This window comes from Saccopteryx bilineata, chromosome 2, assembly GCF_036850765.1.
Source record: "Saccopteryx bilineata isolate mSacBil1 chromosome 2, mSacBil1_pri_phased_curated, whole genome shotgun sequence".
NCBI lineage: Eukaryota > Metazoa > Chordata > Mammalia > Chiroptera > Emballonuridae > Saccopteryx > Saccopteryx bilineata.
The window spans coordinates 98,012,770-98,030,568 of record NC_089491.1 but is presented as its reverse complement, the minus strand read 5'-3'; the positions used below and the strand labels follow the sequence as shown (position 1 = coordinate 98,030,568).

Here is a 17,799-nt window from a genome sequence, read left to right as displayed (position 1 = left end):
TGGTGGTAGGGGGCCTCTGTCTTCTCTGACCCTCCCAGAGCTGCCTGCCAGGGACTGCTCGCCATGTGGGTCACTTGCAAGATGTGGACTCAGACTCCTAGACTCCTATGGTGTGCCGCAGTCTCCTGGCAGGCGTTCAGGGAGAGATGGAATGAGGGCTCCCCTGGAGCTCCCCATGGGGGTGGGGGAGGGTGACTCTAGCCCCTCGAACAGTACACACCAAGTATGTAAAGGGGTCAAGTGGCTGATGGTGTAGATGAATGTGGCCATGTCATGTGGATGGTGTAGACAAGTATGGACATGTCACACGGATGGTACAGACAAATGTGTGTCACATGATGGTGTAGGTGGATGTGAGCATGCCGCATGATAGTGTAGACAGATGTGCCCTTGTCACATGGATAGTATGGACAGGAGTGAGCATGTCACACAGGGTGTAGATAGATGCTAGCAGGTCACAGGGATTGTGATGGATGTGCCATGTCACACAATGGTGTAGATGGGCGTGAGCGTACCGCCTGATAGTGTAGGTGGATGTATCTGTGTCACATGGATGGTATAAACAGATACGAGTTTTTAACGCATGGATGATATAGGATAGGTATGTGCATGTCACATGGATGGTGTAGGTTGATGTGCTAATATCACGTGGATGATTTAGATAGATGCGACTGTGTCACATGGATGTAGTAGAGATGTGAATGTGTCATGATGGTGTAGACAGATGTGAGTGCATCACACAGATAGAGTAGAAGCATATGTCCACGTCATATGATGGTGTAGATGGGCGTGCTGTCACATGGATAGTATAGATGGATGTATGTCACATAGATGGTGTAGGACAGCATGTCACACTAAGGTATAGACATGCCTGTGTCACACAGTGGTGTAGATGGAGGCTCCTTTTCTGCCTGAGTGTCTCCCATGGCCTGAGGCCATTAGCCCCTTCTGGCACAAGGTGGTTGGTTACCTCTTTTTCTCCTTTACCCAGACTGCTTCCAAGTCTGCCAGACCAGAAGTGACTGCAGCCATCTCCTCGAATGAGGTCTGTTTCGGGGACCGAGAGAAGGAGGAGCCCCCGTCCCCCATTGAGGCCAGCCCTCCTCGGTCCTTCCTGGAGAAAGTGTCCAAAAAGAAGACTCCCAAAAGCATGAAGATGCCCAAGCCGTCCAAAGTCCCCAAGCCCCCAAAGTCCCCCAAGCCTCCAAAGCCCCCCAAGTCGCTGAAGCTCAAGGATGGGAGCAAGAAGAAAGGGAAAAAGTGCAGGGGTTCTGTCTCACCCACCATCCCCAACCTTGACCTGTTGGAGGCCCACACCAAGGAGGCACTGACCAAGATCGAGCCACCCAAGAAGGGCAAGGTAAGTGGTCTTGCCCTCCCCACCTGTGGGCCTGCAGACACCTTTGGGGGCCAGGCCTGTGGGATGGAGCTGTGGCTTTCATGTTATTGTATTAAGAGACCCAGGCAGATGAGCTCTACCCCAAGCTTGGCATGGTGGGCTGGGGCAGGGTAGCAACCCGGAGGGTCACCTGGGGGGTGAGCTGGCTGAGTCTTCCTGGGGCCCAGGCCTTGGCTGAAATCAGAAGGTGGGTGAGGCACCAAGTGGAGAGCAGTGGGGAGGCAGGAGGGACACTGGCAGTGGGGCAAGGTGCCCTGGGGGCCTGAGCCCCTGTGAGCAGTGAGAGGCAGGCCTGGCCCTTAGGACCCACCAGTGTGATCAGGTCTTAGATACGGGATTCAGGGACCATGAGTGTCTGAGACCAGGTCTCATTGAGTGAGTTGCTGCCAGTGGGAGGCTATTAACCTTCCAGAAGGTTGGTGACCACCAGGGCCAGTGTTCCCAGGGCTTCAGTGGGCACAGTGGTTTTTCCACTTTCAAGGCAAAGAGGGAAGATAAATGAATGAATGAACAAATAGATGGAAGGAAGGATGGAGGGAGGAAGAAAAGCTAGAAGGGTGGATGGATAGGTGGATGTGCAGATAAATGGATGGTTGGTGGATAGATGGGTGGGTGGATCACTGGGTGGGTGGGTAGGTGGATGGATGGATGGTTGGATGGATGGGTGGGTGGGTGGATGGTGGATGAGTAGAGGATAGATGGATGAGCTGCTGTGTGTGGGCCAGAAGGAGAGAGGGACTTTATGGCTCTTGATTTGTCCTGAAACCTGAGGTGTCCCCGCTGCTCTCCTATGTCCACCACTGGGTCATGGCTTCTGTTTTTCAGGCCCCAAAGAGCGTCCTGAGTGTGCCCAACAAGGAGGTAATCAACACACAGAATGATGTGGAGAGGCTGGAAATCCGAGAGCAAACTAAGAGCAAGTCGGAGGCCAAGTGGAAGTACAAGGTGCGATGTGTGCACATGGGTGTGTATGTGTGTGTGCCTGTGGCTATACCAGTGTGTTTGCATGTGCACGTGGGTAAATGAGTCCACTTTCAGGGAGGCCTGTGATCATGAGAGAAGTTGAATATGAAGTGCACGTGGGCCTGGTGTTGTGAGCAGAGGTGCACACCTGTGCAACTATGTCTGAGTGTTCTTATAGGGCACGTGCAAGTGTGTGCCCTGTCCCTAGTCAGCCGTGCTGTGAGGGTCTCGGGATGTGTGTGGTCTTGGAGGGGCCAACTCGCCTGGTGTTGTTATGGGAGCATCCTGGCCTAAGAGGCTGAGCACGTTGTCCTTTGAGTTGACTGACAACATTGTCCTTCCGCTGGCACTGGTTTGAGCCCACACTCCCAGGGCAGGTCCTACAGGTCCGGTGGTCCCACGGTGGTGTGGTCAGAGGGAGGAGGCTCGCTGGTTCTGCGGCCTCTCCTGCTGACATCCTGTGTGGGACTTAAGGGCTGTCCTGGGTTTGCTTTTCAGAACAGCAAACCCGACTCTCTACTGAAGATGGAGGAAGAGCAGAAGTTAGAGAAACCTCCTACTTCAGGGAACAAGGACACCAAATTCTCGTTTTCCTTCTCCAATAAGAAACTTCTGGGGTATGTGATGCTTGTGACAGGAGGGGTTGGTCTTGCTTGCACCTCTCTCTCTCTCTCTCTCTCTCTCTCTCTCTCTCTCTCACACACACACACACACACACACACACCGTGCCGTTGCACCCCCCCCCACATCACACACGCACTGTCTCCTGGGGGTCTCCAGGGTGAAGCGCCCCTCCTGAGCTGACATTACCGGGAATACCCCTGGGGCAGCCATGTGGGCAGATCTCCTTCTCAGCCTCCTAAGCCAGTAGCTTGTGTGGGTGGGGAGGGGACAGTATGTGTTGACAGGGGTGGGAAGAGTGTGATTGGGTGGATATTAGCCGAGTGACTGTCCTCTGCTGGCAACAGAGGATGTAGTGGGGGTCAGGGCCCTGGCCTTGGAGCCCAGAGGCCAGTGTGGAGGGGCTGGAATGAACCCGGTACTCTCAAGTCCCCCTAAAATTATGATTGTGGGTCCTAGTGTGCCTGAGGGAGGTGGGCCGGCTTCCAAGAAGAGATAAAACTGAGCTGAGACGTTCAGGTGCCCAGCCTGGGAGGGTGCGTGTGTGTGAGCCAATGTGTCTAGGTTCCAGACTATGGGACAGGTCTATGTCTGATGCCCAGCATGGTGGCCCAGCCCGGTGTGAGGTATATGGGACACAGCCTCACACCAGCTGAGAAGCCTCTCACTGGCTGTGATCCCACAAGTTGCTTGCTGAGTCAGAAGTTCAGGTTGGGTGCCCTGAAGCCAGAAGCAGTTACATCCCAGTAGGAATGGGGCCGCTTTTCTATGGTGGGCCTGTTTCCTCATCTGTGAAATGGGAGGGGCAGGCCACTTCCAGGTGATGCAGAAATGGGGCAGGCCAGTGTCTGGTGACCAGGCAGAGCCTGTTATCCCCAAGAACTCACAGCAATGTGCTGAGAACCACTCAGTGATCAGGGGACATGAGGCTGGTCTGTGGGGCCCTGTGGCCCTGACTTCATGGCTCTGAGGATGTTCTTGATTATCTTGGGGTCCTGGGGAGCTTTTAAAAGGCATTAACTCTGTGACGCACCATGGTGTAGAGTTTAGAAATGGAGAGGAAGGTAGACATGACGCTGTAACCACATCACTCCTGTGTGTATGTACATGGGTGTGTGTGTGTGTGTGTATTTGGTGTTAGGTGTTACCTAGCTCATACCTATACCAGCAGGTTTTCAGATGGTCAGCCTCTGTGGTTGGGAATTGTGGATATCTCTGCCCCAGCCTGCTGTCCCATGGCTGAGCACGTGCCCAGGCCCAAGCCGTCGGGGAGGCCGTGGCCAGATCCTGTGGGGCAGGCTGAAGGATGCCATGCTGGTCCAGTGGCCAGGTTGGGGCAGTGAGGGGTCCACCCTGAAACAGCCCAGGGAGAGGCTGAGTGAGGTGGCTGGGCCCCCACCTCATGGGCTGCGCACTGTCCTTGCTCGGGTCCACGGCATCTGGAAGGAAGCCATGGGGTGGGGAAGCATGCAGCCTGACTGCTGACCCTCTGAGGCCTGTGGCCGGGTGCTGGGGGCACTTGCCGGGTCACGTGGACCCCATTGACCAGCCCACTTCTATCCCAGCTCCAAGGCCCTCAAGCCGCAGCCAAGTCCAGGGGTGTTTGGGGCCTTGCAGAACTTCAAGGAGGACAAGCCCCAGCCCGTTCGGGACGAGTACGAGTATGTGTCGGATGATGGGGAGCTCAAGATCGACGAGTTTCCCATCAGGAGGAAGAAAAACACTCCGAAGAGGGACCTGTCCTGTGAGTTGGGAGGACATGGGGAGGGGCAGACCCGGCCCTGTCGGGCCACCCTGGAGCAGGCAGGTGTCAGGTGTGGCCAGCCGGGCCATCCTTCCAGAGCCACCGCCAACTCCCGTCTGCTCTGTCCTCAGTCTTACTGGACAAGAAGGAGCCGTTGCCCACACCCACTACGAAGCCAAAGCTGGACTCGGCGCTGTACAAGGTGAGTGCTGTCTGAGGCCCCGATACTGTGGCCGGTACGCTTTCTGCTTGGGATGCGAAGGGACCTCTTTATGCCCTACCCTTTACCTGGAGTTTTTGTGTGAGGGCTGGGCTCCAGAGGGCAGGCTGTGAGCCCAGAGCCCTGCCCAGGAGGAACAAAAGCAGGTGTGGGGTGTGGAGGGTATGCAGGTTTGTGTGAACAGGGGGGATTTGGGGGTGCCCAGCCAGACCTGCTGTGAGTGTAATGCACTTGGTGTCAAGGGCTGGGCTGCTGGGGCAGTCAGTGAGCGAATCTGTAAGGTCTTGTTCAACCAGGATGTGGTGGTTGTCTCCAGACAGACTGGAGGGTCTCTGTGGGAGTCACATGCTTCCTGGGGTGCCATGGGGTGTCCCCTCAGAGCCACCTGTTCACTGGGGCCCTTGGCTGTTGGTGCACCCCCCTGCCCACTCCTCACCTGACCACGCCAGCTCCTTTGTACCTGTGTCCAACACTGGGGCTTTTGTGCAAGGTCCTGGGGACCAGGGCTCCTCCGGGAGACAGTACTGGGTGTGATGGCACCCGGTCCTCTGCAGGGTGGGGGCTCCGCAATCCCCGTGGAAGGCTGTAGCACCCACACCAGCATGCGCCTGGCCGGCCAGCCCACGGGCTCATTACCAGGCAGGCTCTTAGAACTTTTCAAAACTTCTTTTTCTTGTCAAGGGGAGCAGTAGCCCTGTCCCTCCCCCAGCTCTGTTCTGACTGGCCCTCTATCCTCACAGCCAAGTGACGATTCCTCAGATGAGGGCTCCCTTCGAATCGACACGGACACCAAGCCCACCCGCAACGCCAAAGTGAAGAAGGACAGTGGGGGCTCGGCTGCGGGCATCCTGGACCTGCTGCAGGCCAGCGAGGAAGTGGGCGCACTAGACTACAACCCCAACAGGTAGGCCCGGGCCCAGAGGTGGCCGGGGTGTGTGGGTGCTTCCACGTGGGCTGCTCAGATATTTGTGGTGGGGCGGTTTGCACACAGGGGGCTCCACGGGCCCATGTCTCAGAGGCTGAGCAGCCAGAGTAGGACCCCTGCCCAGTCAGGTGGTCGGGGAGGTGCGTGTTTGCTGGCCCTCCGGTCCTGCATGTCTGTGGAGGTCCTGATGGAGGACACAGAGCTCCGAGGATGGGACCCCTCCCCACCACAGTTCTAGATGCCTGGGCAGGGAGGCATCTGAGTCTGAGGGGCAGTTGTGGGTAGGGACTGGCAGGGGAAGTTGAGAGGCTGCTGCGCCTGTGGGGCTGCAGGGAGGCAGGGCTGGGCCAGGCACCGGCCTGGTGTCAGGGCTGGGCCAGGCTAGGACGTCCAGCTGTTTCTGTTGTGTCAGTTCCTGAACACCATAAAAATAGTGTCAGAAAATTTCCACGGTGTGTGCCCGCATTCAAGTCAAGGGCATTTTATGAGCCTCTCCGGGACCTTAAGACTGCCTTCCCTGCAGAAGTCTGACCCCAAGGAACAGGAGGCAGTGGCCTCAGAGCACAGAGACGTGAGAACCTGCAGTCTGAGGGCAGGGTTGGCACCAATGGGGGCAGGCTGTTCAACTGGGTCAGGAACCCACTTACACAGGTGTGGGTGATGTTCCATCCTAGAGGCCCTGAGATTCTGGGCAGACAGGCAGGTGCTGCAGGATGAGTGTCCACTTATCTCGGGCCAGGTGGCCGTCTCTGCCCAGGCCTGGGCAGCCCCAGTCCCGTGATATCTGAGAAATGGATTCATCTGGACTTTGCATTGGAGGAAGAGCTGGGGTTTGTTTCTCTCTCAGTCCCAGTTCTGTTTTTGTTTTTTGTTTTTTTGTATTTTTCTGAAGCTGGAAACGGGGAGAGACAGTCAGACAGACTCCCGCATGCGCCCGACCAGGATCCACCTGGCACGCCCACCAGGGGCGACGCTCTGCCCACCAGGGGGCGATGCTCTGCCCCTCCGGGGTGTTGCTCTGCCACAACCAGAGCGACTCTAGCGCCTGGGGCAGAGGCCAAGGAGCCATCCCCAGCGCCCGGGCCATCTTTGCTCCAATGGAGCCTTGGCTGCGGGAGGGGAAGAGAGAGACAGAGAGGAAGGAGGGCGGTGGAGGGGGGGTGGAGAAGCAAATGGACGCTTATCCTATGTGCCCTGGCCGGGAATCAAACCCGGGTCCCCCGCACGCCAGGCCGATGCTCTACCACTGAGCCAACCGGCCAGGGTCATCAGTCCCAGTTCTGTTTTTAAGCATTTCAGCCAAATATTTTTTTTTTTCACATGGAATTTCTATAAGTAAAATGAGGAATTAGGGGGTGTGGAGGTGGAGACTTCCTTTCTAGTACTCAAGATAGCCGCAGATTCCTGCTGCATAGATGGGGAAACCGAGGCTCAGAGGACTCGCTCACAGCCACACTGCTAGGAAGCAGCAGGGGAGGACCAGAGCCTCCATCTGCCTGATAACAGACCCTGAGCATGGGAGGCCAGGGAAGCTGACCGTGCTGGGTGGTGACATCCAGGCCAGAGTGACGTGGCCTGAGGAAGGTGGCACCCATGTGGCCTGCCTGGTGCCCTCTCAGTCCCCCAGGTCTGCTCTCCACGTGTCCCCTCCTCCCACTGAGTCCGCGTTTACAGGGTTGAGGTATCCAGGACTGCGGAAGTCCATGGAGGCCATGCATTGACCCATCTTAGACAAAGGGGCTCTCAGGAGGCAGAACAGGGCTTGATGGGAAAGGGCTCTTGCTAATCAAATAGCTGTATTTTTGTTCATAATTTACTATTGTTTTTGTGCAGTGTTATGTCTTTTCATGGGTGTAGGTACGGGTCCCTTGGTTTGCTTTAAGTGATTTCTGTGGGTGTGAAACCGAAGCCCCTTGCTCAGAGATGCCCTGCGTGCCTTTGCCAGGAGGAGAAGCCCGGCCGTGAGCCCCGTTTCTGGAGGGTGCGAGTGCCCAGAGTCATCTCCGGGCCCCTTGGGGGTGCCCTTTTCTGAGGAGAACGGTAGCTAGCCCACACCTCAGTAACTGGTTGACACTCAGACCCCGGAGAGGAGCTCTAGATGTCCTGGGCTCCTGCCAGGCCCAGGGAGAGACCACTGGGATGAGGACAGACAGGCCGGTGCCCAGGACTCGTGGAGCTGGGAGTATGGGTGCCTAGGTCTGGGCTCCTTGCTGACCCAGGCAGGCCCACCCCCAGGAGACATCCCTCTGGCTGACGTGCAGGCATGCTCACATGTCTGCCTTGCACGCCCGCCCGTGCTCTGCAGCTTGCCTGCTGGGCCGCCCCTCCCCCTTGTCTGCCACAAGCAGTTCCTCTCCGGAGTCTCCCGTTTGGAGCATCGGTCAGTTTTTGATGGTCCGTTTGCTCTGTTTTAAGTATTCACTGTTTGGGGGGTGGGGTGGACAACAACAGCTGAAGAAAATAGAGGAAAATATGTTAATTTCTGTTTGCTTGGTGTTTACTGCCAGGGGGAAGGAGAGGATTTTGATATGATAATTGGGAGATTAAGGTATTACTTCCCATGTGCACTGGTTAGATTGTGCTCCTTGATCTGCCCCTGGTGTGGACAGACAGCAGCCCCGACAGTGTCCCTGGGCCCTGTGGCCCCTTCCTGGGTTGTAGCTGAGTTGGACCCTTGAGGTCCAGCTGGTACAGGCAGGTGGCCAGCGTCTAAGGGACCCTCAAGGGGGGTATCCTGGTTCCCACCTTCCCATCCTTTTTGGAAGCCTGGTGTCTGTGCGGTCTGAGGCTGGGTAAGGTACCTAAATCTTTTGGGCCAAGCCAGACCTCGTCCTCCTTCCACAAGTCTGGTGTAGAGGGCGGAGGGCCAGCTGTGGGGTTGCTAGCTTTCATGCTGGGTCAGGAAACTGTCCCTGCCAAATGCTGCCCAATGCTGTGTGCTCCCAACAGGGTCGGGCAGCCCTTCGCTTGTGCTTTGTGCACAGGGCAGGTCATGGTGTTGTGGGGCCAGTGCTGTGGGCGTGGGCACTGGGGCAGACAGGACCCAGCTGGGCTCTTTGAAGAAGCAGGGTGGTCTGACACTACTTGATTTTCCCATTGTTTGTGGCTTAGGAACACAATCCTTTTCAGTTCCAGTAAAACCCCCAAACACTTGGGTCCAGCGTGTCTAGGGTGGGGCTGGGGAAGTGGTATTGGAGCGGGGCCGCCCAGAGAGGAGCCGCCATCGCCCCCTTCAGCCCAGCAGCTCCTCTCGCAGGACGCTTCTGTCCACACTTGCCGAGGTGGCCCCGGGACTTCAGGCGTCTGTCCCTCTGTGGCAGCTCCATCTCTCCACCCCCTCCGGTTCAGGCTTGGGAACCTCTTGTTTCTGAGCAGGTATTCCTGACCCCTTCCCATTTCAACGGTCTTACTAAATGTGTGTCAAGCACTTGGAAGTGGAGATGAGGACAGAGAGGGGGCAGTGTGAGAGAGGATGGCGCACGCCCCTCAGTGAGGCCGTGTGGGTCAGCAACTTCTGCTGCTGCATCGGGGTCACAGCGGCCCTGAGAGCAGGTTTGTCCCCTGCGGGGGCTCATGGGGTGGACAAGAGGGGGCCTCTACATCAGACATAGAGGGTGGCACTCCTACTGCCTTCCCCCGAGACTCCTGGATCTGCAGTAGGAGGAGGGATAGTGGGGCTGTGGTCTCCCCAACCGCATGCCAGGGCCCCGGGGAGCAGAGGGACAGTCGCCTCTCTCCCAGGCCCTGACGCAGTGAGAGTTGTGGCTGGGCCCATAGGCAGGGTTGGCCATCCTGTCCCAGTGATGGCCAGAAATGGGCCTGAAGGGAGACACCCCACTAGGCCAGGTCTCCTTATAGGGATGTGGGGGGTGAGCAGGGCAGGGTCCTCTACCCTGGCTGCAGGGGTACCCAGAGCCAAGGCCAGTCCAGAATCTCTGGGCAGTGCCTGGGTATTGGCATTTGTAAGCTACCCAGGGATTTTGGCTGTGAGAAGTGTGGGCTGGGGTACGGACAGGCAGAGGGCATGGATCCTATGGGAGTGTCTGGAGTGACGCGCAGGGGCGGGAAGCTGCTGGGGGAACCCAGGATTCAGCCTGGAGAGGCCCACTGTTTGCAGCTCTCTGCACCTGGCTCTGTGGGAAGGTGCCACCTGCCTACCCCTTCAAAAACCAGGACAGCACATAATAGGGTGTTGGGCAGTGGTGCTGGTTACATTGAGTGTTTCAGAAGCCAGAGCAGATCCTTCTGGAGGGAAGGGAGCCAGGGCAGCCAGGGGAGATAGCAGGAGCTCAAGCATGGGCAGGGGACAAGGACGCAGCCGGGAGAGCGCAGCCAGGACCATCCTCCACGCAGCTGCAACATTTTACACCATTATTTCGGCCTGGGCATTTCAGAGCTGAGGTGTGATGGCTGTGGCTGTCAGGTGGAATAGGGGTGCAGGTGCAGAGCAGGTGGAGTTGCAGATGCAGCTGTAAGTAGGGGTGTAGCTGCAGGCAGATGTGAGTATAGATCCAGGTGCAGGTAGAAGTATAGGTGTAGGTGTGGGCTGGGGATAGATGCAGGTACAGGTGGAATGTACATACAAGTGCAGACGGGGTGTAGATGCAGGTGCTGATGTGAGTGTAGGTCTAAGTGTAGATGTGGTTGCAGGTGTGGGTGCCAGTTAGACATGCATGTAGGATCAGGTGTAGGTTTGGGTGAGGGTGTAGTCATAGGTGCCAGTGCGGTCCTGGAGAGAGCATGAGTGTCGCCTGGGCAGAGCACGGGCTGTGGGAGCCCCGTGTCAGGGTGCTGGGTAGAAGGGTGTCCTTGAAGGTGCTGGGGGAGGAGCCCCTGAGTTGGAGCTGAGGGCAGGGGTCCCTGTGGGAGAGCAGCCCTGGGGGGATGCTGAGTGCGCAGAGCCAGCTGAAATGGAGGAGGACCAGCAGCTTGGGGCCTTGGGCTGCCAGCTACCTCCCTCTGTCCCTCTTTCTTCCCTTCCTCCCCTTCCTCCCCTTCCTCTCCCTGTGTTCCCTGTCCAGGCCGCTCTCTGTCCAGACACCGCCAGCCCTTCCTTTGCAGTGGGGTGGGGATAGAGTGTAGGGGAAGGGGTGGCTGGCCCCTTCCACAGGGAAGTCATCAGTCACCATCCTCCTCCTTTCCACATCCTCTTCTGATCACTGGACGAGAGGACGTGCGGTTGCGGGCCGTGGACTCGGACTGGGTCTGAGTGCCTGTCTCTCTGTGCCTCTAGCCAGCCCCCAGCCTCCCCCAGCACGCAGGAAGCCATTCAGGGAATGCTATCCATGGCCAACCTGCAGGCCTCCGACTCCTGCCTGCAGACCGCGTGGGGAGCTGGCCAGGCCAAGGGCAGCTCTCTGGCAGCCCACGGCAGCCGGAAGAACGGAGCCGGCGGCAAGAGCACAGGCAAGCGGCTGCTGAAGAGGGTGGCCAAGAACAGCGTGGACCTGGATGACTATGAGGAGGAGCAGGACCACCTGGATGCCTGCTTCAAGGACTCGGACTACGGTGAGCACCGCTGCAGGGACAGCTCTGTGGGGCTGGCCCTGTCTTGAGATGGACCACAGACATCACCCTTTAAAAGTGTGCACCTTGGTGGTGGTTAGTATATTGAGAGGAGGTGTCACTATCACTACAGCCAATTTGAGACGATGTCACTGCCCCTTCCCCTCCTCCCTGCCCTGGCCCCTGGGAACCACTGGTTTACTCTGTGTCCCAGATATCCTGGGACATGTCTAGTTCACAGCAGCCGACGCTGCTTGGTCCTTCACGTCTGGCTTCCTTAGCATACCTTCAGGGTTCAGCCACGCTGTGGCCTGTGTCTGCACTTCATTGTCTGGCTAAATATATAATATTATACAGTGTGGACACACCGCATTGTTGATGCCTTCGTCCACTCAAGGACACTTGTGGGGCTTCCACCTTCTGGTGACTGGATAGTGCTTCTGTGAAAGTTGGTGTGCAGGGGGTTTGTGTGGCCTGTTTGCAGTCCCTAGGTGCATATGCAGGAGGACCGTTGCTGGGTCAAAGGTTATAGCTTATTTCACCTGCTGAGGACCTGGCCGACTGCCCTCCATGCAGCTGCAACATTTCACTCTAGTAGGTGCAATGAACTGCGTCTACCCTGTCTGTCTCCATGTGGATGGAGCAACAGGCTCGGGGGTGGCCCTGTGGACTGCATCTGAGGTGCACCGTGAGGAGGAGCTGGGCCCTGGGTATTGTCTCCTCCCGGGGACATGGCCCTTCACCCCCCCCCCCCCCCCCCAGCATGACTCCTCTAGGCTCCAGGCTCTAGAATATGAAGAGCTGCTGTCAGCCTTACGGGAGGGGACTTGGAAGCAAGGAGCTGCCTAGGGACGTCTTAGTCCCCCCGGGGCACAGCATGCTGACACGGGTCCCTCCTTACTCAGAGTGAGGAGCGTGCTGTCTCCATGCTGTAGGGCCTGCCTTCAGCACAGTCCTGATGGGCCAGGGGCCACATGTCGTGCCCCCATCCCCAGACAGCCCTCTGGCAGTGTGGCTGACCCTGCTCTATGGGCGCATTTCTGCCTCACTGTGAGCCTGCCCTGGTTCGACGGAAAGTGGAGTGAACAGCGTTTTCTGGGCACGGGCTTGGTCCTGTGTGTTCAGGTGCCACAAATCCTGGTGTGTGAGTTTCACAACCTGTAGTGTGGGGGGGTGGGAGTGGCACACGCAAGTCACCTGGAGATACTGTGTGAGGCTTCCTCCTTCAGAAGCTCCCTGAGGTTGGTCTGGGGTGTCAGAGCCACCCAGCTCCATGGACACTTGACGTTTTCTGATAGCAGCAGAGAGTGAGACGTTGTGAGGAGAGCTGGGCGTCCAGTGGTTGCTGCAGCCAGGCTGGGGTGGGCAAGGCTGTCCAGGTGCCTCCCCCAGGCTGGGGGCCTCTTGGCTGGCCAGTTGCTGCCCCTCTCTGAACCTAGAGGGGGCCTGGGCGGGACGATTTCTGGGGCACCCTGTGCCCGGTGCTCTTCAACCCAAGGATAGCTCTGAGGACGTCAGTGACCAGTCCTGCCAGGGCCTGTGGTGCTCACCCCCTTCGCTGGCCCAGCAGCTCAGCCTTTCTGCCCTTGCCTCTCTAGTGTACCCCTCTCTGGAATCTGACGAGGACAGCCCGGTTTTCAAGTCCCGGTCCAAGAAGAGGAAAGCCTCAGATGATGCTCCCTATAGCCCAACAGGTAGTGCTGGGACAGGAGGACCCCGTCCACACCTGACAGGGTGGCCACGGGCATGTTGGTTCTGTGCGGCGCTCAGATGGGTGTCACCTGCCTGCTTCCTTCCTGAGACCTGGAGCCCAGGTGCTCCTGGGGGTATGCTGGTGTGGTGCCCCGAGGTGGGCCAGCCCTCTTCCTAGTTCCTCCTGGGTGAGCAGCCCTGGGAGGGCCGTCTTTGCACCTGGCCCCCGTTGTGGAAGCCAGTAGGATGGGGCCTTGTCCGCTTTCCACTTGACCCCCATCTGCCCTTTCTTGTCTTGCGGAGTGGGATCCCCTACCCCGTTGAGCCTCTCACTGACCCTCCCCAAGTTGTGACGTATCCCTGGGACTTAGGAACAGACTGGGGCAGGTCCGGGGGAGCCTAGGGGTGCCCACAGTGGCGGGCGGCCAATTGAGACAGGCTGACCTTCTTTCCCAAAGCGAGGGTTGGCCCGTCGGTGCCGAGGCAGGACAGGCCTGTTCGAGAGGGGACCAGAGTGGCCTCCATCGAGACTGGATTGGCGGCCGCCGCAGCCAAGCTGTCCCAGCAGGTGAGGAGGGGACCCCCAGCCCGTGCAGAACCCACCCAGACTGGGGTTGGCACAGGCTTAGGGGAGTTTAAGGATTGCTGACCCCTGTTCCTCTGGGCCCCTAAGTCCCTGAGGCTGGGGAACTGGTGGTCTGGGCCCCTGACACTGACTGGTATCCTGTTAGTGAGGCCAGGTGTCCTAGCTGCAGGGAGAGCCCTGGCCAGCGGCTCCTCTGGGGGGCCCTCCCCAATCCCTGGACCCAGTATTGTCTTCCTGTCCTCTTGGAGCTGGCAATGGGCGCTCCATCTTCTGCCCATCTTGTTTGCCACGTCAGCTCCTCCTCGTCCCAGCTCCCTCAGAAGAGAGGGCCTCGGCCTGTCAGGTGCTTGCTGGACCAGGCTCAACCCTATCTGGGTAACTGAGGAAGTGAACGGGGCCAAAGTGAATATTCTGGAACCAAGAATCCCAGGGCAGCCTTGAGTAGGGTGACTGTGGTGGGGGCTGAGTGCTGGTGCCACATCCTGCTGGTCCCACCGCACTGAGGGAAGCGTGGTCCCTCTGGGGCCCAGCACTGCTCCAAGGGGCTCGGGCATTGGCCCAGCCCTCCCTGCTCCCAGAGCACGGGCAGTCCAGCCCCGCTGGGGAGGCCTCGTGTGCAGGGACCCGCCTCCCTGGGTCCAGGGTCGCAGGGCTGTTCATTGCTCTGACAGCCCAGCCTCTGAGGCCCACCAGCCCTGCTAGCTAACTGGCTCACATGCTTTGTTCAAAGGAGGAGCAGAAAAGCAGGAAGAAAAAGAGCTCCAAGAGGAAGCTGACACCCAGCACCACCTCGGCCTCGGCCTCGGCCTCGGCCTCAGCCTCGGCCAGCACGGCCTCGGCCAGCACCACCTCAGCCTCCACCACCTCGGCCAGCACCACCTCGGCCTCCACCACCTCGGCCTCCACCACCCCGGCCTCTGCCACCTCGGCCTCAGCCACCCCAGCCTCTACCAGCACGGCCTCCACCAGTACTGCAAGCAGCCAGGCCTCACAGGAGGGCAGCTCGCCCGAGATACCTCCCGAGGCGCACAGCAGCAGCCTGGCTGACCATGAGTACACTGTGGCCGGCGCCTTCGCTGGGGCCCAGGCAGGCCGCGCCTCACAGCCCATGGCCCCCGGGGTTTTCCTCACACAGAGGAGGCCCTCCGCATCGTCCCCCAACAACACTGCTGCCAAAGGTACCGTACCTGCCAGCCCTAAGCAGCCCAGACCTGCAGACTGTCCCCGTAGATGACCACAGGCATCCTTGGTGCCGCTGTAGCTGCGCACAGCTGTGGCTGCACACTCAATCAGTGTGGGGAAGAAGTGGTCTCTTTTGAGCCTGAGAGCCACAGAAGTGGTCACACACCAGGGACGTCTAGTTACCCTGGAGTTTGGTCCAGCTCATCAGACCCCGAGGGCTTCAACCTTGGGGCCCAGCTTGGAGTTGGGGTGTGATCAGTGGTTTGCAGAGGGCTCTCTGGGAGGGGCCCAGGGCGACGGACCCAGGGTCCTCTGTGTGAATTGGGGTGGCACGGCTATTTGTGTCTCTGCTGTCAGCCCCCTGGCCACCTGGCCTGGTGAGTGGTTGGCTCACTCCTTTTTCCTCGAAGGACTCGTTCTCCCAACAGAGCCCTTCACCCTAGCCATGAGATCCAGGCAGTCATGGACACGACTAGTGTGGCTCTAGGGGGCCCTCCAGCCAGGGTGTGGGGCAGAGGGCCTCACTGCATCATAACAGCGTTGTCCTGGCTTGTCCCACACTGGCCTCAGTGCCCCTCCATCACTGCTCCCTTTCCATGTAACCCCTGAGCTGGGAGCGGGGCGGGGCGTGCAGAGCCCGCAGGCTCGGGGGTCACAGGCTTGTTTTACAACAGGATGGGGGAGTCAAGGAGGGTCTGCAGACTGCCCCTCCCACACACACACTACCCCTCTTGCCCTCTCACACATCTATCTGCCTTCTTATGTCCCCTCTTCTACCCCCAGGAAAACGTACAAAAAAGGGCATGGCCACCGCTAAGCAGAGGCTTGGGAAAATTTTGAAAATTCATCGGAATGGAAAACTGCTCCTTTAAAGTTTGGAAAGCCAGGATCCTTCTGCTCCGCTCAGGACCCCTGGAGCCCCGCCACAACATCAGCCCCGGAGGGTGGCCTCTCCCCGGGGAGCGCCTGGCCTCCCCCGGCCACTCCTCCCCACGCAGAGCAAGCGTCTGTTGCTTCCGCAGGCGGAGCTCGCCGATACGGACAGATGTCCTTTCTCAAGTTGCTTAGAGTGACCAGTTCCCGAAACTCGGCCCCGCCAGTGTGAGGACCATTCCAGTTTCAGGACAGCCTCTAGGCACCCCCCGAGCGTGGCTGTGATTGCAGGGCCTCTGCAGCTCCGCTGGGAGCACGAGTCCTTCGAGGAAGGAGGTGTGAGCAGCCACTCACCAGGCCCAGAGTCTGAGCCGGCCACAGGCTGGTAGCCTCCAGAGGCTTAAAAAAAGGCAAGGGACACTAGAGAGGAAGCGGAGGAGAAAGCAGGGTCTTTATGTGCCCCCCATCTCTTTCCAAGTGATTCTCAGATACGTCCAGAGAGCATTCAGCCTGGCCAGGAGAGGGGCCTCCAGGCTCCCAGGCCAGTGGGTCGTAGGCCAGATGGCGGGTGTCACCCCTTGAATGCCCAGGGCATCTCTAGGAATGACTGGGGCCGGCAGCAGGGTCAGTGTGTTAGTGGACAGGGGAGCCACCGTGGGGTCCCGAGCCACGATGTGGGGCCCAGGCAAAGCTAAGTGGGGGGCCCTGCGGCTCCCCTGGCTACTCTCCCAGAAGCACTTGTCAGCCAAGGCACCCTGCGGACCTGGGGGGGCGGCCGGCGGCTGGGCGGCCTGAGGGTGCGGGGGGCCTGGCACTTCTGTCTTGTCGCCTGTCACTTGGTGTCAAGTGCGTGGGTGGCTCCTGGACCGCGTGTCCACCCATCGACACGGAGGGGCTGGATTTGTTTCTCAGGCAATCCTGTATTTTAATTTTAGATGTATTTCCTGAAGCATATTTTTTCATAGAATGTAGCATGTAAATAGCTTTTTAAATAACTTCTTTTTTATAAGAGTAAAAGTATCTTTAGGAATTTCTTTCTATAGAGTCCTTCATTAACATTTATACAGGTTTTTTGCCGAGTCCGATGAACAGTTGGGTTTCCAATGCTTTTCCTTTTCCTCCTCCTTTTTTTTTATTGTTATAGTTGATTTTTTTTTTTTTAGGGACTAAGGTATTGCCTGAAAAACAAGTGATGTCTGTGCAGCCTTATATCTGTCTTTACAGAAGCGAACAGTACACAAAAGATCTATTTCAGACATGTTTGAAGATGCGTCTTCAACTTGAATACCAGCTCTTTCTTTCCTTCTTGTTGATGAAGGGGGTGGGGGACAGTTATTTTACTAGCACCTTGTGAAGTGTTCTGTGTTTTGTGATGCTGTAATTTATTAATGTTTGTAGCTTTTTATATTTGTACATTTCTTATGAGCTTTGTTTATATGCCCATCCCTGGGTGTTCTGTCCACGTGGAGAGGCAGCTTCGCGCAGGCTGGGCCCTGGCCCTGCCTGCTGATGGAGACGCGGCCGCCAGGCCTGCCCGTGGCCCGGCGACGCTCATGGACCCGACTATTCCAGCCCCGCGTTTTGAAGGTTTCCTTGCCTGTCACTGTTGAACATTTATATAGTCTAACCCAGCCATCAAACTGTTCTCTCTCGCTCTCTTATTTTTTTTAATTTTATTATTATTTTGGCAACATGTACATTTCTAACAAAGTTTATCGTGGCTATTAAAGTGTTTATTTCCCAATTCATATTACTCTTGTATCGAGTCCATGAGGTCTAAGGCAACTTAAAGTTTTAAAAGAGTAAAAATATTTCAGGTTTTGTACAGAACCATGTCTGTGTTCTCTCTGCCTCATCTGCCGCCGTCCACCCTGGCAGGGTGGGGGGTGGGGTCCTCAGCAGGGTGGGGGACGCTGTGGTCTAGGGTCAGTTCTCATGCACCCCGAGGACTGGGTGTGGGTGTGGGCAGTCAGGCCAGCCACCCGCGTTTTCCTCAGAAATCCCTGATTGCCTACAGGGCACATGCACTGCCTGGTACCCCAAGCCAGCCTGCAGGAATGGGCAGAAGGGACCTTGGGGGCAGGCGACC

The 17,799-nt window shown here is 57.8% G+C and overlaps 1 protein-coding gene across 1 annotated transcript in view; it reads left to right on the top strand.

Annotated features, from left to right (window-relative positions):
* Positions 1 to 16,994, top strand: part of PHF2 (PHD finger protein 2) — a 98,296-nt gene extending 81,302 nt beyond the window's left edge. The window contains exons 12-22 of the mRNA XM_066257436.1: positions 992 to 1,360; positions 2,225 to 2,344; positions 2,861 to 2,979; positions 4,549 to 4,727; positions 4,859 to 4,929; positions 5,688 to 5,851; positions 11,106 to 11,380; positions 12,976 to 13,071; positions 13,528 to 13,637; positions 14,386 to 14,833; positions 15,621 to 16,994. Coding sequence (XP_066113533.1) covers positions 992 to 1,360; positions 2,225 to 2,344; positions 2,861 to 2,979; positions 4,549 to 4,727; positions 4,859 to 4,929; positions 5,688 to 5,851; positions 11,106 to 11,380; positions 12,976 to 13,071; positions 13,528 to 13,637; positions 14,386 to 14,833; positions 15,621 to 15,709 — 2,040 coding nt within the window. The 3' untranslated portion in view covers positions 15,710 to 16,994. The remainder of the gene's footprint in view (positions 1 to 991; positions 1,361 to 2,224; positions 2,345 to 2,860; positions 2,980 to 4,548; positions 4,728 to 4,858; positions 4,930 to 5,687; positions 5,852 to 11,105; positions 11,381 to 12,975; positions 13,072 to 13,527; positions 13,638 to 14,385; positions 14,834 to 15,620) is intronic.
* The last annotated feature ends 805 nt before the right edge of the window (positions 16,995 to 17,799 follow it).